Genomic DNA, 24,121 nt, shown 5'->3' with positions numbered 1-24,121 from the left:
GGCCTCATGAAAACAAGTACCACTTCACACTCAAGAACAACACATTGAAGCACTCAGGGCTTTCTACACAATAAGGAGGCTTTTCAACATCAACCCACCAACAAGAATCTGGCTTCAAATATTCGAGAGTGTAATCCAACCCATTGCCCTATATGGCAGTGAAGTGTGGGGTCCCCTCACAGACCAGGATTACACCCAATGGGACAAACATCCCACAGAAGTCCCGCACACGGAGTTCTGTAAAAACATCCTCCAAAATGCAGAGGAAAACCCATAAGATTGTGTGTAGAGCCCAATTAGATTAATACCCACTGTTAATCAACTTTCATAAGAGAGCAATCAAATATCGGTTACACCTGAAACACACTGACCAGATCTCCTACTATCACAGGGTCCTGCTGAGCCAAGAGCTGAGCCCAGAGAAGAGCCCCCTCAGACAGCTGGTCCTGAAGCTCACTGACACCAACCAACCTCAGGACAGCACAGCTAGAACATCATGAATCAAAGTCAATCAAAGCACAACACAAGCCAAACAACACTACCTCACCCACTGGGACACACACACAACACTACCTTACCCACTGTGACACACACACAAACACAACATAAACTGGACCCTAAAGAGACAATACACTCTAGCTGAGTATGTGACCAGGGTAAGAAAAAAGAAACGAGCCCTGATGAAGTACAGGCTCAGTGACCACAGCCTGGACATAGAAACTGGACACAGACAGACCTGACTGTCCAGAGAGGACAGGCTCAGTGACCACAGCCTGGCCATAGAAACTGGACGCAGACAGACCTGACTGTCCAGAGAGGACAGGCTCAGTGACCACAGCCTGGCCATAGAAACTGGACACAGACAGACCTGGCTGTCGAGAGAGGACAGGGTCAGTGACCACAGCCTGGACATATAAACTGGACACAGACAGACCTGGCTGTCTAGAGAGGACAGGCTCAGTGACCACAGCCTGGCCATAGAAACTGGACGCAGACAGACCTGACTTTCCAGAGAGGACAGGCTCAGTGACCACAGCCTGGCCGTAGAAACTGGACACAGACAGACCTGGCTGTCGAGAGAGGACAGGCTGTACTCTTAATGCCAGCAGGGAACAGCAGGGACAGAGATACACTTTCTGCTGCACTTTGAGAAATACTCTGAGATTAGACAGTCATTCTCCCTTAAAATAACATTCCAATACCACAATTGCCACATCTGTTAGAATCAGCTTCCGATCCTACTGGGAGAGGAAACTCAATAGAGATCCAGCCCAGTGTGTGTGATCTCCTGTCACAGCCTGAGGACAGACAGTGAACCTCTAAAATAATATTATTATGTTCAATATATTATGATATGTTAGTATGTTGTTATATTATGTTGTTAATATATTGTTATGTTATGTTATTGTCCTGGATGTTTGTGCTTTGGCAAAACCGTAATTTTATGTAAGTGTAGCACGCAATAAAGTTTCTTGAATTTGTATTTGAGAAACAGAGAGGGACAAAGAGTGAGACTGTGTGTGACAGTGTGTTATTTTTTGGCAGTCATTTTGTGTGTGACATTGTGTGTGGTGGTGTTATTTTGTGACAGTTCTGGTGTATCAATGTATTTTGTAGTGTTTGTTTGACATTGAGCTGGAGTGTGTCTATATGTGTGTTTGTGTGAGTGTCTGTGTGTGACAGTAAATTATAGGGTGTCTCTGTGTGTGTCAGGGAGCTGGAGAGTGTCTATATGAGAATTAGCATGTCACACTTTGTGTTTGTGTTTGTGTGTGGCAGTGTGTATTGTGAGTGCATCTGTGTGTGACGGTGTGTGTGTGTAACATTGTATGTGGATCTGTGTGTGACAGTTCATGTTTGTGTGTGATACTGTGTTTGTGCATTGAATTTATGTGTGGCAATATGTGTGTAACAATATATGGTTGTGTGACAGTGCGTGTGTGTGAATCTGAATACGTGTGTGATAGTACGTGTAAGCTTAGTGTAGTAAAATGTCCTCATTGTCATATCTGCTGACATATATACATTTAAGACAAAATTCTCATGAAGACTTCCTGCGCTAGACAACCATATCAAGGGACACATGGGTCGATTAGCTTAGCACACAGAAGATTGCCATTCTGATTAATTCAAGGGAAATTAATTCCTTTGAGGCAATCACGTCCTACACAAAGAACACTGCACCACTCTCATACTGCACTGCAACTGATGTAGATAGGAGAGTTCACATCTCCTGACCATCTCTCACAGACCTGACACTGTACTCAAGCACTACACACACCCTGACACTGTACTCAAGCTCTACACACACCATGACACTGTACTCAAGCACTACACAGACCTGACACTGTACTCAAGCACTACACACACCCTGACACTGTACTCAAGCACTACACACACCCTGACACTGTACACAAGCACTATACAGACCTGACACTGTACTCAAGCACTACACAGACCTGACACTGTGCTCAAGCACTATACAGACCTGACACTGTGCTCAAGCACTAAACAGACCTGACACTGTACTCAAGCACTACACAGACCTGACACTGTACTCAAGCACTACACAGACCCTGACACTGTGCTCAAGCACTATACAGACCTGACACTGTACTCAAGCTCTACACAGACCCTGACACTGTGCTCAAGCTCTACACAGATCCTGACACTCTAATAAGCTCTATAAAGGCCCTGAAACTGTACTCAAGCTCTACACACACTGTACTCAAGCTCTACACAGACCCTGACACTCTAATAAGCTATATAAAGGCCCTGAAACTGTACTCAAGCTCTACACAGACCTGACACTACATAAAAACTGTTATCGATACAGTGACACTGTAAACAATCTCTTTGGGAACCGATACAGTATACAAGCTGTATATCAATCCAGACACATTATGCAAACTCTATATACACCCTGAAATTATATACAAGCTTAATGTAAGCCATGAGGTTGTGTAGAAGCTGTATGCAGATACAGTCACTGTATGAAAGCTGTATAGAATTCCTAACACTATACACAAGTTCAACAGAGACCCTGACAGTGTTTTCACACACTACAGAGTTCTGACACTGTACAGAAGCCCCCACGGAGCAATCACACAGTTCTACAGAGACTGCTGGCTGGTCTAGCTGGTGTCTGCCAATCGTGTGAGCCCCGCAGTCCTGGCCGGGGGGGGCACAGACGACCTCCGGATAATGGCCATCGGGCACGTGGAGCCCCGGCGCGGAAATGGGATTTTAATTGTGGTCTCGTGTAAGCTTGCTCATTAACATGGGAAACGAGTGGTCATGAGAAGAATGCGTGCCTTTTAAGAGAGCTATTATCCACAGCAGATCTCTGAAGCCGGAGAGACAGTCTGCCGGCTGAACGGACCAGCTGCGTTTCCGTTTCTCCATAGCAACCTGGTTGAACTCTCAACCCTCTGCGACTCCCCCCGCGCTTGCCCGAGTTACCGTGACAACGGCCCGCAAGGCGCAGGCTGTGCGCGGGCTTGGTAACCCACCTCTACGCTTAGTAACAGACGCACCCGCCGCCCTGCCGACAGTGTTACTACACGCGCGCCCACGCAGACACGTCCCACACTCGCGCGCTCTCTTTACTTCACTCAGGCTCGCGGGGCGGCGACTCGCTCGCTTCGTTTCCTACTCGGTCTCGCTCAGCCTTCGGAAAGCGCGTTTACAGTGCAGGTCTGCCGGAGCCAAGCTTTTCCTACAGCTCCGCCTGTCTGCCTGCTCCTCCCGGCTCACACCTGTTAACTGCTCCCCTGTAACACTCCCGGCCCGTCCTCCGCAGGGGCTCCCCCCATGGTTTGGGGGTGCAGCCGCTTGTCAGCTGACAGGTCAGGCCCCTGAACTCCAGTCAGTCTGTGTCGGATCGCTGTCCAGTCAGGCAGTGTGTCGGATCGCTGTCCAGTCAGTATCAGATCGCTGTCCAGTCAGGCAGTTTGTCAGATCGCTGTCCAGTCAGTCTGTGTGTCAGATCACTGTCCAGTCAGTATCAGATCGCTGTCCAGTCAGGCAGTGTGTCGGATCGCTGTCCAGTCAGGCAGTTTGTCAGATCGCTGTCCAGTCAGGCAGTGTGTCAGATCACTGTCCAGTCAGTATCAGATCGCTGTCCAGTCAGGCAGTGTGTCGGATCGCTGTCCAGTCAGTATCAGTTCGCTGTCCAGTCAGGAAGTGTGTCAGATGGCTGTCCAGTCAGTCTGTGTGTCAGATCGCTCTCCAGTCAGGCAGTGTGTCAGTCAGTGTGTCGGATCGCTGTCCAGTCAGGCAGTGTGTCGGATCGCTGTCCAGTCAGGCAGTTTGTCAGATCGCTGTCCAGTCAGGCAGTGTGTCAGATCGCTGTCCAGTCAGGCAGTGTGTCAGATCGCTGTCCAGTCAGGCAGTGTGTCGGATCGCTGTCCAGTCAGGCAGTGTGTCAGTCAGTGTGTCAGATCGCTGTCCAGTCAAGCAGTGTGTCAGTCAGTGTGTCGGATCGCTGTCCAGTCAGGCAGTGTGTCAGATCACTGTCCAGTCAGGCAGTGTGTCAGATCGCTGTCCAGTCAGGCAGTTTGTCAGATCGCTGTCCAGTCAGGCAGTGTGTCAGATCGCTGTCCAGTCAGGCAGTGTGTCAGTCAGTGTGTCAGATCGCTGTCCAGTCAGGCAGTGTGTCAGATCGCTGTCCAGTCAGGCAGTTTGTCAGATCGCTGTCCAGTCAGGCAGTGTGTCGGATAGCTGTCCAGTCAGTATCAGATCGCTGTCCAGTCAGGCAGTGTGTCGGATCGCTGTCCACTCAGGCAGTGTCTCGGTCTGTGTGTCAGATCGCTGTCCAGTCAGGCAGTGTGTCAGATAGCTGCCCAGTCAGGCAGTGTGTCAGTCTGCGTGTCAGATCGCTGTCCAGTCAGTCTGTGTGCCAGATCGCTGTCCAGTCAGGCAGTGTGTCAGTCTGTGTGTCAGATCGCTGTCCAGTCAGTATCAGATGGCTGTCCAGTCAGTCTGTGTGTCAGATCGCTGTCCAGTCAGGCAGTGTGTCAGATAGCTGCCCAGTCAGGCAGTGTGTCAGTCTGCGTGTCAGATCGCTGTCCAGTCAGTCTGTGTGCCAGATCGCTGTCCAGTCAGGCAGTGTGTCAGTCTGTGTGTCAGATCGCTGTCCAGTCAGTATCAGATGGCTGTCCAGTCAGTCTGTGTGTCAGATTGCTGTCCAGTCAGTATCAGATTGTTGTCCAGTCAGTCTGGGTGTCAGATCGCTGTCCAGTCAGGCAGTGTGTCAGATCGCTGTCCAGTCAGGCAGTGTGTCAGATCACTGTCCAGTCAGTATCAGATCGCTGTCCAGTCAGGCAGTTTGTCAGATCGCTGTCCAGTCAGGAAGTGTGTCAGATCGCTGTCCAGTCAGTATCAGTTTGCTGTCCAGTCAGGAAGTGTGTCAGATGGCTGTCCAGTCAGTCTGTGTGTCAGATCGCTGTCCAGTCAGGCAGTGTGTCTGATCGCTCTCCAGTCAGGAATTGTGTCAGATCGCTGTCCAGTCAGACAGTGTGTTGGATCGCTGTCCAGTCAGGCAGTGTGTCAGATCGCTGTCCAGTCAGGCAGTGTGTCAGATCGCTGTCCAGTCAGGCAGTGTGTCAGATCGCTGTCCAGTCAGGAAGTGTGTCAGATCGCTGTCCAGTCAGTATCAGTTTGCTGTCCAGTCAGGAAGTGTGTCAGATGGCTGTCCAGTCAGTCTGTGTGTCAGATCGCTGTCCAGTCAGGCAGTGTGTCTGATCGCTCTCTAGTCAGGAATTGTGTCAGATCGCTGTCCAGTCAGACAGTGTGTCAGATCGCTGTCCAGTCAGGCAGTGTGTCAGATCGCTGTCCAGTCAGTCTGTGTGTCAGATCGCTGTCCAGTCAGGCAGTGTGTCTGATCGCTCTCTAGTCAGGAATTGTGTCAGATCGCTGTCCAGTCAGACAGTGTGTTGGATCGCTGTCCAGTCAGGCAGTGTGTCAGATCGCTGTCCAGTCAGGCAGTGTGTCAGATCGCTGTCCAGTCAGTCTGTGTGTCAGATCGCTGTCCAGTCAGGCAGTGTGTCTGATCGCTCTCTAGTCAGGAATTGTGTCAGATCGCTGTCCAGTCAGACAGTGTGTTGGATCGCTGTCCAGTCAGGCAGTGTGTCAGATCGCTGTCCAGTCAGGCAGTGTGTCAGATCGCTGTCCAGTCAGTATCAGATTGTTGTCACGCAGCGTGTTGGTCAATCATAGTGTGTCAGATGAATCTCATACCTCTGGAGGGTCTCCTCTGCTTCGTTTGCATGGTGAGCGTGCCCACCACTGCGCCCATGCTGTTGCCGTGGAAACAGGCGTGTACCTGCCCAGGTGTCAGTCCTGCCTCCCGAGGGGCACTCCTTCTCCCCTCGCTCGGCGTGCCCTGTCCAGCAGCGCTGGGCTGCCGCGCCGCTCGGGTGCAGAGCTGCAGCTCTCTCGCAAACACACAGGCACGCGGCTCCTCTTTGCCTTCGCTCTGCCTCGCCGTCTTTCTCTCTTCCTCTCTCTCTCCACTTCCTCTCCCTCTTTCTCCCCCGCTCTCCCCCCGTCCGCTCGCTCTCCCCCTCTCCCTCTCGTTATTGCTCTCTTCCCTTCTTCCCCTTCCTCCCTCTATCACTCTCTCTCTCCTTTCCCTCTCTCCCCTTCTCTGCCCCTCTATCACTCTCTCTCCCCCCTTCCTCCCTCTCTCTCTTCTCTCCCTCTCCCCCCTATCACTCTCTCTCCCTTCTCTCCCCCCTTCCTCCCTCTATCACTCTCTCTCCCTCTCCCCCCTTCCTCCCTCTATCACTCTCTCTCTCTCCTCTCCCTCTCCCCCTTCTCTGCCCCTCTATCAATCTCTCTCCCTTCTCTCCCCCCTTCCTCCCTCTCTCTCTTCTCTCCTTCTCTCCCCTTCTCTGCCCCTCTATCAATCTCTCTCCCTTCTCTCCCCCCTTCCTCCCTCTCTCTCTTCTCTCCTTCTCTCCCCTTCTCTGCCCCTCTATCACTCTCTCTCCCTTCTCTCCCCCCTTCCTCCCTCTATCACTCTCTCTCTCCCCCTCCCCCCCTCTCTCTCTCTCTCTCTATCACTCTCTCTCTCTTCCCCTCTCCCCCCTCCCTCCCTCTCTCTCTCTCTCTCCCTCTCAAATTTAAATTCCGATTTCTCTGCCTCTCTCTCTGTTGTTATTCAGCAGCAGTACTGTTGCTGTCAGAGCCCCCCTCTCTCAGTGCAGCCCCCTCTGACAGAGGGATCAGAAAACCAGGGCTGGAACAAAGCTCTTTCTCTCTCTCTCCCTCTCTCGCTGTCCCCCTTTCTTTCTCTCCCTCTCTCCCTGCTTTCCGCCCCCTCTCTCTCTCATTCACACTCAATAAGTCAGAATCCCCCTCAGCATACTAACCTCGCTGTCTGCTAGGAATCTCTCGCTCGTTCTGTGTGGTTGTGTGTGTGATGTGAATGGATAAGTGCTCATACACACAGCACAACCAGCTAGATTTGGCTTATCTATCTGTCTCTGTATTAGTCTATCCACCTGTCTGCCTGCCTGCCTATGACTCTGGTCATCTCTCTGTCTGTCTACCCATCTGTTTTTCTGTCTATGGATCTGTCTGACTGCCTGTCTGTGTGTCTGTAGGTCTGCTTGCCTGTGTGTCTGTAGGTCTGCTCGCCTGTGTGTCTGTAGGTCTGCTCGCCTGTGTGTCTGTAGGTCTGCTCGCCTGTGTGTCTGTAGGTCTGCTCGCCTGTGTGTCTGTCTGTATTGTAGGTCTGCATGCTTGTGTGTCTGCCTGTGTGTCTGTCTGTATTGTAGGTCTGCATGCTTGTGTGTCTGTCTGTGTGTCTGTCTGTATTGTAGGTCTGCATGCGTGTGTGTCTGTCTGTGTGTCTGTCTGTAGGTCTGCTCGCCTGTGTGTCTGTCTGTTGGTCTGCTTGCCGGTGTCTGCTCGCCTGTGTGTCTGTCTGTAGGCCTGCTCGCCTGTGTGTCTGTCTGTGGCTCTACCCTCCTGTGTTTCTGACTGCCTGCCTGTGTGTCTGTCCAATTCAAAGGCATTAATTGCCTTGATCACAGCTGTGCCAATACGGTCATGCAGTCAAAGCAAAGAGCACACAGTGACATTTACAAGTGAAGTGGATTTTGAGTGAATGACATGGAAATAAAAGCTGTCCAGAAAGTGTAATTTCAGCTGCTTTCTGTAAATCACCATGGTGCCCACATTTACAAAAACAGCTCAAGGTTCTTCATTTAAAAATGTGCACAGAGGACTAATATGCATGTAATGCATTAAACATTACTGTAATATTGTGAAACTTTAATCCAAACAGAAATATTACTTTAATATTTTATATCTATGTCAATTTCCCTGTACAAATTATATGAAATAAGGCATGAAAGTGCACTAACTGAGCACTGTAAAGCCTGGAGTGGATCAGACTGCTGTGCCCTGGGAGTGTGACTGACAGCACTGTAAAGCCTGGAGTGGATCAGACTGCTGTGCAGCAGGAGTCTGTCTGACAGTCCTATAAAGACTGGTGGATATAAATTTACTGATGGTGTAGAGTGGAGTTCTCTACAGTTATCTGTATGCGTGCTGATAAGAGGAGCGTTAATTTGATGTTGCAGTTGTGTTTTGTTACAGTGCTTTACTGGAAGAAAGACAGATTGAAGATTTATGCCAGATGTTCCCAAACCACAGATCAATACACAAACACAAGAAAAATCAAAATTGCAGCTTAATGATTTCTGCTTTGCGCCAGATGCCAGTAAATACCAGAGAGATACAGTCTGGAACACTGCACTGCGATTTCACTCCTGGACTGAGCTGAGCCCAGAGAAGAGCCGCCCTCAGCCCCTCAGCCCACAACCAACCTCAGGACAGCGTATTTAAAACACGAATCAAAGTCAACCACAGCAGAATGCAAGCCAAACACTACCTCACCCACTGGCACACACAACACTACCTTACCTGCATCAACTGAAGTGATGCAGGACCCTAAACAGACAAGATATACCAGATGAGTGTCTGACCAGGGGAAATGACAGCAAAGAGAGACAGACCCTGATGAAGTACAGGCTCAGTGACCACAGCCTGTCCATAGAAACTGGACACAGACAGACCTGACTGTCCAGAGAGGACAGGCTCAGTGACCACAGCCTGGCCATAGAAACTGGACGCAGACAGACCTGACTGTCCAGAGAGGACAGGCTCAGTGACCACAGCCTGGCCATAGAAACTGGACACAGACAGACCTGACTGTCCTTTTTGCATTGTGCCCTGCCTGCCCTGCCTGCTCTCTGTGTATTGAGCACTGTACTGATTGTTACGGAAGATCAGTGCTCTGGCCTTGTTGGGGGAAGGGCCCAGTCCAGATCAGGTTTGTCATGTGGTCACAGAAGTCTTGAAACCCACACAGACCCTCTGACCAGGCCCCCGGCTCTGTGGGGTCATCCCCTCCCTGGGGGTGTCAGCGAATGTGTTTCACGGGGCCCTGGGGGAAGTGCTCTGATGTCCCCGTCTGGGGGTGATCAGAGTGGCGGCGTGGTGGGGTGCAGGTGAGGAAGGAGAGCTCTAATCGTCATGGAGACATGAGACGTGCACTAATCAGCGCAATATGGACTCCGCGTGAGCCTAATCAGTGCGCTCGTTAGCACACAGCGGACAGCGGAGGCCTCGTTAGCGATAATGACTGGGGCCTTGCCCCCCCCACGTGCGGAGGGCTCTGTGTTGCTGTGGGCTGCAGGAGGGACAGTACAGAACACACAGTCCTCAGTGTACTGCTGCTGTTCTTGTTGCTGTCCCTCTGCTTGTTGTGGTTGTTGTCCCTGTTGCTGTTCTTGTTGCTGTTCTTCTTGTTGTTCCTGTTGCTGTTCTTCTTGTTGTGGTTGTTCCTGTTGCTGTTCTTTTGTGGTTGTTGCTCCTGTTGCTCTTCTTGTTGTCCCTGTTGCTGTTCTTCTTGTGGTTGTTGCTGTTCTTCTTGTTGTCCCTGTTGCTGTTCTTCTTGTGGTTGTTGCTGTTCCTCTTGTTGTCCCTGTTGCTGTTCTTGTTGTTCCTGTTGCTTTTCCTGTTGTGGTTGCTGTTCCTCTTGTTGTCCCTGTTGCTGTTCCTGTTGTCCCTGTTGCTGTTCTTGTTGCTGTTCCTCTTGTTGTCCCTGTTGCTGTTCCTGTTGTTCCTGTTGCTGTTCTTGTTGTCCCTGTTGCTGTTCTTGTTGCTGTTCCTCTTGTTGTCACTGTTCCTGTTGTCCCTGTTGCTTTTCCTCTTGTTGTCCCAGTTGCTGTTTTTGTTGTCCCTGTTGCTGTTCCTCTTGTTGTCCCTGTTGCTGTTCTTGTTGCTGTTCTTGTTGTCCCTGTTGCTGTTCTTGTTGTCCCTGTTGCTGTTCTTGTTGCTGTTCCTGTTCTTGTTGTCCCTGTTGCTGTTCTTGCTGTCCCTGTTGCTGTTCTTGTTGTCCCTGTTGCTGTTCTTGCTGCTGATGCTGAGGCTCCTCTCTGCCTGTCTTCTGAGGTCAGCGCGCTGCTGCTGGAGCTGTGCCACCCTGTCAGGAACTATATGAAAATGTATCTGTGTGTACTTTCCACAGCCCGCGCTTTCCGGCTCGCTTAATCAGATCTCTCTCGCGGCAGTGCTGTCCCCCTCTGCCTCCTTCCGGCTCATTAAACCGATAGAATTAACGTCCGATCGTGGGGCTGGAGAAGCATGATGGGATTAGCGGGTTTAAGGAAGGGAATCCACTCGGAGAGCGATACCGTCGTAAATCCCGCGCGCACGGGCCTCTCTCTCCCGACTCCCTGCCCTCTCCCTGTCATCCACTAGCAGACCTCTCCGAGTGACAGCCAGCTGATCCCCGTTTCCGTGAGCTATGGGCAACATCAGTTCACTCAAGAGTTACTTAAGGCAGGGGACCACAGCTGCAGTCCTGGGGGACACAGCTCCAGTCCTGGGGGACACAGCTCCAGTCCTGGGGACCACAGCTCCAGTCCTGGGGTCCACAGCTCCAGTCCTGGGGGACACAGATCCAGTCCTGGGGGGACCACAGCTCCAGTCCTGGGGGACACAGATCCAGTCCTGGGGGACACAGATCCAGTCCTGGGGACCACAGTTCCAGTCCTGGGGGGATCCAGATCCAGTCCTGGGGGACACAGATCCAGTCCTGGGGGGATCCAGATCCAGTCCTGGGGGACACAGATCCAGTCCTGTGGGGATCCAGATCCAGTCCTGGGGTCCACAGCTCCAGTCCTGGGGGGACCACAGCTCCAGTCCTGGGGGACACAGATCCAGTCCTGGGGGACACAGATCCAGTCCTGGGGACCACAGTTCCAGTCCTGGGGGGATCCAGATCCAGTCCTGGGGGACACAGATCCAGTCCTGGGGGGATCCAGATCCAGTCCTGGGGGACACAGATCCAGTCCTGGGGGGATCCAGATCCAGTCCGGGGGGACACAGATCCAGTCCTGGGGGGACCACAGCTCCAGTCCTGGGGGGATCCAGCTCCAGTCCTGGGGTCCACAGCTCCAGTCCTGGGGGGATACAACTCCAGTCCTGGGGGGGATATACCTCCAGTCCTGGGGGATACAGCTCCAGTCCTATGAAGAGCCCTGGCAGACTGCTGGCCCTAGTGGACAGGAGCTGTGCACCAGTGCAGTGTCAAGGCTGCCCTCCGGAGCCTTTCTGATGTTCTGAACGGCCTCAGCCTGGGACCCATGGCTCAGCGAAGGCAGTTCGCAGTATGTGCAACCAACACTAGGGGGTGCTAATCAGGGACAGGGGTAGTGTTACCAGAGGTCCACCAGAACAGTATGGGAAGACAGGCTGGGGAGGGTGGTCTTCAGTCTGCTGGGTCCCCCCACCACCACTCTCTTTTCTCTATGTCCTTCTCTCTCCTGCCCCTTCTCCCCCTCCTCTCCACCCCTCTCTCATCCCACATCTCCCTCCTCCACCTCACCACCCACACTTCAGCCTCACTCTGTCGCCCCGCCTCCCTCACGTTCCCAAAAAGCAGTGGGGGTGATCTGGTGCTGCCAGCAGAGGAAGAACAGAGGAAGAAAAGGGCAGACAGCTGGAAGAGAGCACAGCTGGAAGAGAGCACAGCTGGAAGAGAGCACAGCTGGAGGATATAGCACCGCTGGAAGAGAGCACCGCTGGAAGAGAGCACAGCTGGAAGAGAGCACAGCTGGAGGATATAGCACCGCTGGAAGAGAGCACAGCTGGAGGATATAGCACAGCTGGAGGATATAGCACCGCTGGAAGAGAGCACCGCTGGAAGAGAGCACAGCTGGAGGATATAGCACAGCTGGAGGATATAGCACAGCTGGAAGAGAGCACCGCTGGAGGATATAGCACAGCTGGAAGAGAGCACCGCTGGAAGAGAGCACAGCTGGAGGATATAGCACAGCTGGAAGAGAGCACCGCTGGAAGAGAGCACAGCTGGAGGATATAGCACAGCTGGAAGAGAGCACCGCTGGAAGAGAGCACAGCTGGAGGATATAGCACCGCTGGAAGAGAGCACAGCTGGAAGAGAGCACAGCTGGAGGATATAGCACAGCTGGAGGATATAGCACAGCTGGAAGAGAGCACCGCTGGAAGAGAGCACAGCTGGAGGATATAGCACCGCTGGAAGAGAGCACCGCTGGAAGAGAGCACCGCTGGAGGATATAGCACAGCTGGAGGATATAGCACAGCTGGAAGAGAGCACCGCTGGAAGAGAGCACCGCTGGAGGATATAGCACAGCTGGAGGATATAGCACAGCTGGAAGAGAGCACCGCTGGAAGAGAGCACAGCTGGAAGAGAGCACCACTGGAGGATATAGCACAGCTGGAGGATATAGCACAGCTGGAAGAGAGCACCGCTGGAAGAGAGCACAGCTGGAGGATATAGCACCGCTGGAAGAGAGCACCGCTGGAAGAGAGCACCGCTGGAGGATATAGCACAGCTGGAGGATATAGCACAGCTGGAAGAGAGCACCGCTGGAAGAGAGCACAGCTGGAAGAGAGCACCACTGGAGGATATAGCACAGCTGGAGGATATAGCACCGCTGGAAGAGAGCACCGCTGGAGGAGAGCACCGCTGGAGGATATAGCACAGCTACAAAACCAGTCTTGGGAAATAATGAGTGATGCAGCAGATGACGACGGCACCATGTTCCTACAATGCCATGTCTCTCCCTGCTCTCCCCTCCCTCCCGCCCGCAGTGCTGAGCGCTGTGAGCTCTGGGCCTGTGGGCAGCAGGCTGGTTATTAAACGCTGCAGCGGCTGGGAGATCGGCTGAGTGAAGATGTTGTTATTGTAATGTGAGGCTCTGGCGAAGAGGGGGGCGTGACAGAGAGAGATGAGTCTGGACTGCTGCCGAGAGGGGGGAGGAGAGAGAGGTAGAGGAGAGGAGGGGGGGATGGAGAGGAAGAGGAAAAAGAGAAGGAGAGGAGAGGATGGGGAAAGCAGAGAGGAAGGGGAGAAAGGAGAAGAGGGGGCAGGAGAGGAAGGGAGAGGAGAGGAAGAGGAGCAGAAGAATTAAAAAGGAGGAGAGGATGGGAGAGGACAGGAGGGGGCGTTTAGAGCTCTGAAGAGCTCACTGTGGAGTGCTCTGGACACTCAGACACCCCTTCGTCTTCAGGGTGCTGCTGGGAAGAGTGGTCCCCCTGTGGGTCTCAGTCTCCCCTCTGTGACTCTGGGTCCAGAGCTGGGCTGTCCCAGCTGCCGAAAGGATTGTACTTATTCTCTCCAGCAGGGGGTGCACTGCTGCACCAGGGCAGGTCCCAGCTTGAGTGCTGGTGGCTGGGGCCCCAGTGTGTCAGGGGTTGCTGCCCGAGTCCCCCTGTTCTGTGTGGAGGAGAGAGGCTCTGAGAGAGAGAGAGAGCAGGAGCTCTGGGCTGCGTGAGAGCAGTGAGGTTTCTGCGGGAGACTGTTGCTCTTGCTCTCTGTTTCTCCAGGCTCCAGTCAGGCAGGGGTGACTAAGCAAAGACTCCCTCCACTGCAATTTCACAACACACTGATGCTCCGTCCCCCACCCTCTCCTGCTCCTTCACTGCCTCATTCCCCCACTGCTCCCTTCCTGAGTCTCCCCCAGGGCCAGGGGGAGGGGGAGAGGAGCAGGGGGAGAGGAGCAGGGTAGAGTATTACATTAGAACTATTTCAGAGCTATTGAGGCTATACGGCGGCTATCAGGCATGTCTGAACTGAGACCTGTGTCTCTCTCCCCCATCGATAACTCGCTTCCCTTCTCTCTACCTCTTATTTATTCTCAAATTCAAAGAGACTCCCAGTGCACAGCAGTCTGATCCACTCCAGGCTTTACAGTGCTGTCAGTCACACTCCCAGTGCACAGCAGTCTGATCCACTCCAGGCTTTACAGTGCTGTCAGTCACAGTCCCAGTGCACAGCAGTCTGATCCACTCCAGGCTTTACAGTGCTGTCAGTCACACTCCCAGTGCACAGCAGTCTGATCCACTCCAGGCTTTACAGTGCTGTCAGTCACAGTCCCAGTGCACAGCAGTCTGATCCACTCCAGGCTTTACAGTGCTGTCAGTCACAGTCCCAGTGCACAGCAGTCTGATCCACTCCAGGCTTTACAGTGCTGTCAGTCACACTCCCAGTGCACAGCAGTCTGATCCACTCCAGGCTTTACAGTGCTGTCAGTCACACTCCCAGTGCACAGCAGTCTGATCCACTCCAGGCTTTACAGTGCTGTCAGTCACAGTCCCAGTGCACAGCAGTCTGATCCACTCCAGGCTTTACAGTGCTGTCAGTCACACTCCCAGTGCACAGCAGTCTGATCCACTCCAGGCTTTACAGTGCTGTCAGTCACAGTCCCAGTGCACAGCAGTCTGATCCACTCCAGGCTTCACAGTACTGTCAGTCACACTCCCAGTGCACAGCAGTCTGATCCACTCCAGGCTTTACAGTGCTGTCAGTCACACCCCCAGTGCACAGCAGTCTGAGCCACTCTAGATTCTACCAGCATTAGGTTTGTGGCATAGAATCCCATATCCGATATCAGCAATTTCAAAACTTTTGAAAGTATTTTGAGTACATTGACATAGATCATAGATTTTCAGCTTTAAATTCTCACACAGGCAAAAACATTGCTCTCGCTCACAGACAAAAAGACACACACAGTACAAAGAGCCCCCGCACACAATCTCCCGCTCCAGAACTCACATGGGCGGGCTGGGGTGTGGGGGTGTACCTTTGCGATAGCTCACTTGCTTGGTCTGCATGGAGAAGGTTCCCATGACAATCCCCATCTCCAGATCTTTGAGGGCAGCAATTTGAGGGCACCACTCTGACAGCTGAGGAGCTGTCCTCTTCTTCCTCTGTCTCCTCTCGGAGTCTGTGTGCTGTCCTCTCTCTCTCTCCTCTCCGAGTCTGTGTGCTGTCCTCTCTCTGTCCCTGTCTCCTCTCGGAGTCTGTGTCCTGTCCTCTCTCTGTCCCTGCCTCTCTTGGAGTCTGTGTGCTGTCCTCTCTCTGTCTCCTCTCGGAGTCTGTGTGCTGTCCTCTCTCTGTCCCTGTCTCCTCTCGGAGTCTGTGTGCTGTCCTCTCTCTGTCCCTGTCTGTCTCGGAGTCTGTGTGCTGTCCTCTCTCTGTCCCTGTCTCTCTCGGAGTCTGTGTGCTATCCTCTCTCTGTCTCCTCTCGGAGTCTGTGTGCTGTCCTCTCTCTGTCCCTGTCTCTCTCGGAGTCTGTGTGCTGTCCTCTCTCTGTCTCCTCTCGGAGTCTGTGTGCTGTCCTCTCTCTGTTCCTGTCTCTCTCTGAGTCTGTGTGCTGTCCTCTCTCTGTCTTCTCTCGGAGTCTGTGTGCTGTCCTCTCTCTGTCCCTGTCTCCTTTCCCTCTCTCTGACTCTCTCATGGGCAGTGCAGGGGTGCAGGCTGCTCACTGTGAAGAGAGAGGGACTCCAGCAAGCAAGCTGAGCTGAGACACACGCATGCACAGCGAGAGGGAGAGGAGAGAGGAGGGTATCAGCCCAGTCCTCGTGCAACGTGACACACACTCTGTTCTCCCCTCTCCTCCCTCTCCCCCCCCCCTCCTCCGCCAAACCTCGAAATGAAAGAGCTTTATTGGCGTGATTGATGAAGTACAATGTTGCCAAAGCAATAACAATTACTAAACATTTACACATATTCCAAGTCTCAATGTCTGTTTCTCAGGCTGTGACGGGAGATCACACACTAGGCTGCAGCTCTATTGAGTTTCTTTCCCCAGCAGGATTGGGACCTATTTTGGAATTCTGGGATTAGATTAGTAATTTTGGGGAAGGATGTTCAAACCCTGAGTATTTGTCTCCTCCCCCTCTCTCTGCTTCACTCCTCTCTCCAGACCCAGACAAGGAGTAATGGGGGCGTGTCTGCTGTGAGGGAGGGGCCAGGGTGCTGAGGGGTGGGGGCTGGGCGGAGTCAGGGAGCTGGGGAAGACTACAACATCCCCATCACACTGTATCCTGTACTGACACCTGACACTGACACCCTGGATAGTCAGATAATGGTTAAATCAAATAACAATTCTGCCTGGTTGACACAGTGATTTAGACACTGACACTGTTGTCAGCCGTTATTGTCATAGCTGACTGATTGAGTTCTGCCATTCAGCCTCTAGAACAAGGTTCTTGTCTGATTTTTCCTAAAGCTATGGCCAACTCTCCAGGCCACAGTCACTCTCTCCACCTCCAGTTCACCCGTCTATCTTAATCCCAGTGACAGGCAGCACCCAGACTGTGTTGCTGCAATAAAAGCACGCTCTGTGTGGAGAGGGAGAGTGCTGGATGAATAATACAGAGCTACACAAATAATTCAAGTGCACACATCACATCACCCCAAGCGGAGTACAGCCAAGAGTCTGGAGCACTGACTGACACACAGGCTGACAGACTGACACCCCGACAGACTGACTGACACCCCGACAGACTGGCTGACACACAGGCTGACAGACTGACACCCCGACAGACTGACTGACACCTCGACAGACTGGCTGACACACAGGCTGACACCCCGGCAGACCGACTGACACACAGACCGGCTGACACACAGATTGACAGACTAACACCCTGACAGACTGACTGACACCCCGACAGACTGGCTGACACACAGATTGACAGACTAACACCCTGACAGACTGACTGACACCCCGACAGACTGCCTGACACACAGATTGACAGACTAACACCCTGACAGACTGACTGACACCCCGACAGACTGGATGACACACAGATTGACAGACTAACACCCTGACAGACTGACACCCCGACAGACTGGCTGACACACAGATTGACAGACTAACACCCTGACAGACTGACTGACACCCCGGCAGACCGACTGACACCCCGGCTGACAGACTGACACCCTGACAGACATACTGACACACAGGCTGACAGACCGACTGACACACAGGCTGACAGACCGACTGACACACAGGCAGACAGACCGACTGACACACAGGCAGACAGACTGACTGACACACAGGCAGACAGACCGACTGACACACAGGCAGACAGTGGTGAACTGGTCTCCATTCTGGAAGCTGTGCTCCCCGTGGAATTGAGAACACCACCCCTATCTCCTCCTGTGTGACTGGGAAAACCCCACCAGGACCTCGTGAGCTACTGGTCTTCAGCTGCCCTGCCCCTGTAGGCCCCTCAGTGACAGTATGCCTTTAGCAAGTTCACCCCAGATTCAGCATCTTACTGTATGTGTCTGCTACCATCTCGTAAACTATTTACTCCCGCTTTTACTGTTGAGAGACTGCTGCAAGACATGGAGTGTTATTTTAAGCTCCCCATGCAATATCCTTTCCTGCCTCCCTCTTGGTAATTGTAATGTCTTTTTTCAGCTGAGCCTCTCTCCACCTCTGAGCCCTGAGACGCACAGCCTGTGTTCAGCTCTCCTCTTTCTCTTGCCTTTACTTATCCATCAGTCCAGCTGTTTCCCTGGATGTGAACTTCACTGGCTCAGGGCTGAAACTGGGCTGAGCCCTTAGCACCCCAGTTCTGAACCACCCTTCTTCCACGGACCTGGTCTCCTCCCCCAGTATCCTTCTTCCACAGTCTGCTTCCCTGAAGTTACAAACCCTGGTTCCACTCTGGCTGTATACATCAAGAGCTTCCACATTAACATGGGCACAACTCCCCCGTGTTTCACCACACCTGATCGCGTGATTCTCTCCTGGATGTTTGAAAAGGCCAGGTCTACAGGCAGGACTCACGTTGACAGCATGACACTCCGTCCCCTTATTCCCCACAGCGGGCCCACTTTCTGTCTGGGAAGTTGAAGTCGCCCATTGACGTCACGTCACCTTGGCTAGGCACCCAGCCCGGCCTGTTCATACAGGAGCTTGTGCCCACGTCTGAGAGAAGTGGTCTGTAACAGGTGTTGGTGTCTGCCACTAGTCTCTGTTGTCTCTCCATCCTGGACTTTAATGACTTGGATGATATTTAATGTTAAAGATGAGAAGGTGCCTCTAAAACCAGCAGTAAGCCAGGACTTGAGGCCAGTGTCACACTGGAGACCCGCAGGGGGACTGTACTGTACTGTACCGGGGAACAGGCTGTCACACTGGAGACCCGCAGGGGGACTGTACTGTACTGTACCAGGGAACAGAGTGTCACACTGGAGACCTGTAGGGGGACTGGACTGTACCGGGGAACAGAGTGTCACACTGGAGACCTGCAGGGGGACTGTACTGTACCAGGGAACAGAGTGTCACACTGGAGACCTGCAGGGGGACTGGACTGTACTGTACCAGGGAACAGAGTGTCACACTGGAGACCTGTAGGGGGACTGTACTGTACCAGGGAACAGAGTGTCACACTGGAGACCTGCAGGGGGACTGGACTGTACCAGGGAACAGAGTGTCACACTGGAGACCTGCAGGGGGACTGGACTGCACTGTACCAGGGAACAGAGTGTCACACTGGAGACCCGCAGGGGGACTGTACTGTACTGTACCAGGGAACAGAGTGTCACACTGGAGACCTGCAGGGGGACTGGACTGTACCGGGGAACAGAGTGTCACACTGGAGACCCGCAGGGGGACTGTACTGTACCAGGGAACAGAGTGTCACACTGGAGACCTGCAGGGGGACTGGACTGTACTGTACCAGGGAACAGAGTGTCACACTGGAGACCTGCAGGGGGACTGTACTGTACCAGGGAACAGAGTGTCACACTGGAGACCTGCAGGGGGACTGTACTGTACTGTACCAGGGAACAGAGTGTTACACTGGAGACCTGCAGGGGGACTGGACTGTACTGTACCAGGGAACAGAGTGTCACACTGGAGACCTGCAGGGGGACTGGACTGTACCGGGGAACAGAGTGTCACACTGGAGACCCGCAGGGGGACTGTACTGTACTGTACCAGGGAACAGAGTGTCACACTGGAGACCTGCAGGGGGACTGCACTGTACCAGGGAAAAGAGTGTCACACTGGAGACCTGCAGGGGGACTGGACTGTACCGGGGAACAGAGTGTCACACTGGAGACCTGCAGGGGGACTGGACTGGACTGTACCGGGGAACAGAGTGTCACACTGGAGACCTGCAGGGGGACTGGACTGTACTGTACCAGGGAACAGAGTGTCACACTGGAGACCTGTAGGGGGACTGGACTGTACTGTACCGGGGAACAGAGTGTCACACTGGAGACCTGTAGGGGGACTGTACTGTACTGTACCGGGGAACAGAGTGTCACACTGGAGACCTGTAGGGGGACTGTACTGTACTGTACCAGGGAACAGAGTGTCACACTGGAGACCTGCAGGGGGACTGTACTGTACCGGGGAACAGAGTGTCACACTGGAGGCCTGCAGGGGGACTGGACTGCACTGTACCAGGGAACAGAGTGTCACACTGGAGACCTGCAGGGGGACTGGACTGTACCAGGGAACAGAGTGTCACACTGGAGACCTGCAGGGGGACTGGACTGTACCAGGGAACAGAGTGTCACACTGGAGACCTGTAGGGGGACTGTACTGTACTGTACCAGGGAACAGAGTGTCACACTGGAGACCTGCAGGGGGACTGGACTGTACCAGGGAACAGAGTGTCACACTGGAGACCTGCAGGGGGACTGCACTGTACCAGGGAAAAGAGTGTCACACTGGAGACCTGCAGGGGGACTGCACTGTACCAGGGAACAGAGTGTCACACTGGAGACCTGTAGGGGGACTGGACTGTACCGGGGAACAGAGTGTCACACTGGAGACCTGCAGGGGGACTGTACCGTACTGTACCGGGGAACAGAGTGTCACACTGGAGACCTGTAGGGGGACTGGACTGTACCAGGGAACAGAGTGTCACACTGGAGACCTGCAGGGGGACTGTACTGTACTAGGGAACAGAGTGTCACACTGGAGACCTGTAGGGGGACTGGACTGTACTGTACCAGGGAACAGAGTGTCACACTGGAGACCTGCAGGGGGACTGTACTGTACTGTACCGGGGAACAGAGTGTCACACTGGAGACCTGTAGGGGGACTGGACTGTACCAGGGAACAGGCTGTCACACTGGAGACCTGCAGGGGGACTGGACTGTACCAGGGAAAAGAGTGTCACACTGGAGACCTGCAGGGGGACTGTACTGTACTGTACCGGGGAACAGAGTGTCACACTGGAGACCTGCAGGGGGACTGTACTGTACTGTACCAGGGAACAGGCTGTCACACTGGAGACCTGTAGGGGGACTGGACTGTACCAGGGAAAAGAGTGTCACACTGGAGACCTGCAGGGGGACTGCACTGTACCGGGGAACAGAGTGTCAGCTGGAACCTTCATATGGATTTATAAAGAAAGATTAAGGAAATGAGAGGGATAGAAGACAGTAAAAGAGAGGGAGGAAAGGATGAATTACAGTGAGAAAGAGGACTGGAGAGAAAAAAATGGAAGACGAGATGAATGAGCTAGAATGTGAGTACGGTAAAGTGAATATAAATATTTGTATTTTTCATCTTATTTATACCATCTCCATCATCTGTTTAAATCACATAATGCGGACGTCCACCTGAACCCTCCAAAAGTAAACAGAGGGTCGGGAGAAGGAGGCAGGCTGAGGCGCGCTGCGCAATTTCATGCAGCGAAACAGACATCCGTTGCCAAGGCAACTGCCATTGTAATTGTAACCGGGGCAACGCTTCGCCGTCCCACACACGCGCGTCGCTGGAGTCGCGGCTCCCCCGTGTGGAGCCGTGTGGGAACTGGGCTCTCCGCTCGGAGATCACACCACCAGGCTCCCTCCCCGCTCCCCGCACGCCTCACCAGCGCGTCGTTACCTAGTCCGAGTAGGGAGCTGCGTCAGCATGCGCAGGCTGCAAAGGGACGAGGAACGGTTTATTCCAAGCGGAAAGGAGGTGAAAAGCACGGAATAAACCTTTACTTGCTCCTTCATGGTTACTTAACCGAAATGATCCCTTCCAGAAGTAGCCCCCTCCTTTCCTCACAGCTCTAAGAATCGGTAACCAGTTGTAAACAGTTCCAGCCCCTTTGCATTTCTACTTCCTACTTCCTAGCCCCGGTTAACATTCTAGCTGCTGCCCCTGTTCCAGCCTCCGGGAACTGTGAGGTCATGTGTTACGTCATTTTCTGGGTCGATGTTATGTCATCTCTTAGGTCATCTGTTATGTCATTTGTCACGCGAGGAAAACGCGCAAATAAGCATTTCATTGTCTTTAGATACCTATGACAATAAACCTGAACTTAAAGTGTATTGAATACTATTCTTCGAAGGCGAGGCCTCGTCCCCCAAGCTCCGTGGGCAGCCTCGTGCTCGTCTCTGTTGACTGCCGGTCCCGGCGCATGTCTCTGCCCGGTCCCGGCGGGTCTGCGCGCTGGGGGTCGTGTCTGCAGCTCTCCGACTCCGGTCTCAGCGGCCAGGCGTTACAGCAGATTCGGACCAGGCCCGTGTACACACACAGCACACTCACGACCACACAAAATAGTCATCTTATTAACGGACACGTTCGTCTACAAAGGGAGGCTTTCACTCTGAGAAATCCGACTCGGCTTACAGAAAACCCTGAGCTCTTGTGGACAAGCGCTGTTAATTCTCGTTCTGACCAGTAGAGGGCAGCACAGGCCCGTGTTTCACTCCACGACATCAGCCCCCGAGAACATCTCCTCATCGTGCCTTTCCCGCATTGTTCAAAAGACTATCAAAGTGCAAAACTCAACACAAACACCACACGGACTTCAATATTCTGTATACAAAATACAGGCCTCTTACAGACCAGCAGGGGGCTCGTGAAGGCTGAGCACATGGACAGCAATCACTGTCCACACAAGGAGACCTTATTCTACTAAGATTCTTCACTGTACAGTACGTACAGAACAAACACCAACTCTAAACCATCGCCTTGAATCCCATTATATACCATCCGTCCGGTTTCTAAATACGTTATCCAACACAGTGAAGCAAGAGCCTATCCCAAGCAGGAAACAGACAAGGCAGAGACCATCCAGTCATCACAAGGCAGGCAGGCACACACACTCACAGCAGGGCCAGTTCTCCCAGAAGCCAATTAACCCACCAGCATGTCTTTGTGTGGGTTTCCTCCCTCAGTCCAAACACAGGGAGAACATACAAACTCCACACAGACAGCCCCAGGGCCTCACTCCTGTGATGCAGCACTGATATCCACTGCGCCACCAGGAGCGATTGCTGCATCACAGCTCAGCAGGCAGAGGGCAGTGGGAGCCCATCACTACCGACCCAGACACCACAGCCCATCACCACCGACCCAGACACCACAGCCCATCACTACCGACGAGACACCACAGCCCGTCACCACCGAGGAGACACCACAGCCTGTCACAACCTGTCACTACCGATGAGACACCACAGCCCATCACCACCGACCCAGACGCCACAGCCCGTCACTACAGACGAGACACCACAGCCCATCACCACCGACCCAGACACTACAGCCCATCACCACCGACCCAGACACCACAGCCCATCACTACCGACGAGACACCACAGCCCATCACCACCGACCCAGACGCCACAGCCCGTCACTACAGACGAGACACCACAGCCCATCACCACCGACCCAGACACTACAGCCCATCACCACCGACCCAGACACCACAGCCCATCACCACCGACCCAGACACTACAGCCCATCACTACCGACCCAGACACCACAGCCCATCACTACTGACGAGACACCACAGCCCATCACTACTGACGAGACACCACAGCCCGTCACCACCGAGGAGACACCACAGCCTGTCACAACCTGTCACTACCGATGAGACACCACAGCCCATCACCACCGACCCAGACGCCACAGCCCATCACTACCGACGAGACACCACAGCCCATCACCACCGACCCAGACGCCACAGCCCGTCACTACAGACGAGACACCACAGCCCATCACCACCGACCCAGACACTACAGCCCATCACCACCGACCCAGACACCACAGCCCATCACCACCGACCCAGACACTACAGCCCATCACTACCGACCCAGACACCACAGCCCATCACTACTGACGAGACACCACAGCCTCTCACAGCCTGTCACTACCGACAAGACACCACAGCCTGTCACAACCTGTCACTACCGACAAGACACCACAGCCCATCACTACCAACCGAGACACCACAGCCTGTCACAACCGACCCAGACACCACAGCCTGTCACAACCGACCCAGACACCACAGCCCGCCACTACTGACAAGACACTACCGACGAGACACTACAGCCCATCACCACCGACGAGACACCACAGCCTATCACCACCGACCCAGACACCACAGCCCATCACCACCGACAGACACTACAGCCCATCACCACCGACCCAGACACCACAGCCCGTCACTACCGACCCAGACACCACAGCCCATCACCACCGACCCAGACACTACAGTCTGTTACTACTGACCCAGACACCACAGCCCATCACTACCGACAGAGACACTACAGTCTGTTACTACTGACCGAGACACCGCAGCCTGTTACTAGTGCCTGTGAGTTACCACGGCCTGATATACTAACTCTGGAGCCAGCTGAGACCTCCTGCCGGAGTGAGGATGGATACACCTGTCTTTATTGGCTAATTAGTACTAGTCCGCTCACTCCACAGGTGAAACGTGGGTCCTTTTGATTGCCCCTAATTAGGAATGAGGTTACACCAGCAGCCCGGCGCTGTGCCACGCTCCTGCAGTTCGGGGA

At 53.4% G+C, this 24,121-nt stretch overlaps 1 protein-coding gene across 3 annotated transcripts in view; it reads right to left on the bottom strand.

Annotated features, from left to right (window-relative positions):
* Positions 1–24,121, bottom strand: part of LOC102692815 (A-type potassium channel modulatory protein KCNIP1) — a 45,428-nt gene that overhangs the window by 11,826 nt on the left and 9,481 nt on the right. Inside the window, exon 2 of one of the 3 annotated variants that reach the window (XM_069196065.1) lies at positions 15,147–15,830. The exons of 1 other annotated variant lie outside the window; for it this stretch is intronic. In XM_069196065.1, coding sequence (XP_069052166.1) covers positions 15,147–15,830 — 684 coding nt within the window. Of the gene's footprint in view, positions 1–6,240; positions 6,677–15,146; positions 15,831–24,121 lie in introns of those variants that run through there. One more of the 3 variants, XM_069196067.1, reaches the window with a different exon arrangement.

This window comes from Lepisosteus oculatus, chromosome 11, assembly GCF_040954835.1.
Source record: "Lepisosteus oculatus isolate fLepOcu1 chromosome 11, fLepOcu1.hap2, whole genome shotgun sequence".
Classification (NCBI taxonomy): Eukaryota; Metazoa; Chordata; class Actinopteri; order Semionotiformes; family Lepisosteidae; genus Lepisosteus; species Lepisosteus oculatus.
The sequence above is the reverse complement of the archived record's forward strand: the minus strand, read 5'-3'. Positions and strand labels throughout refer to the sequence as shown.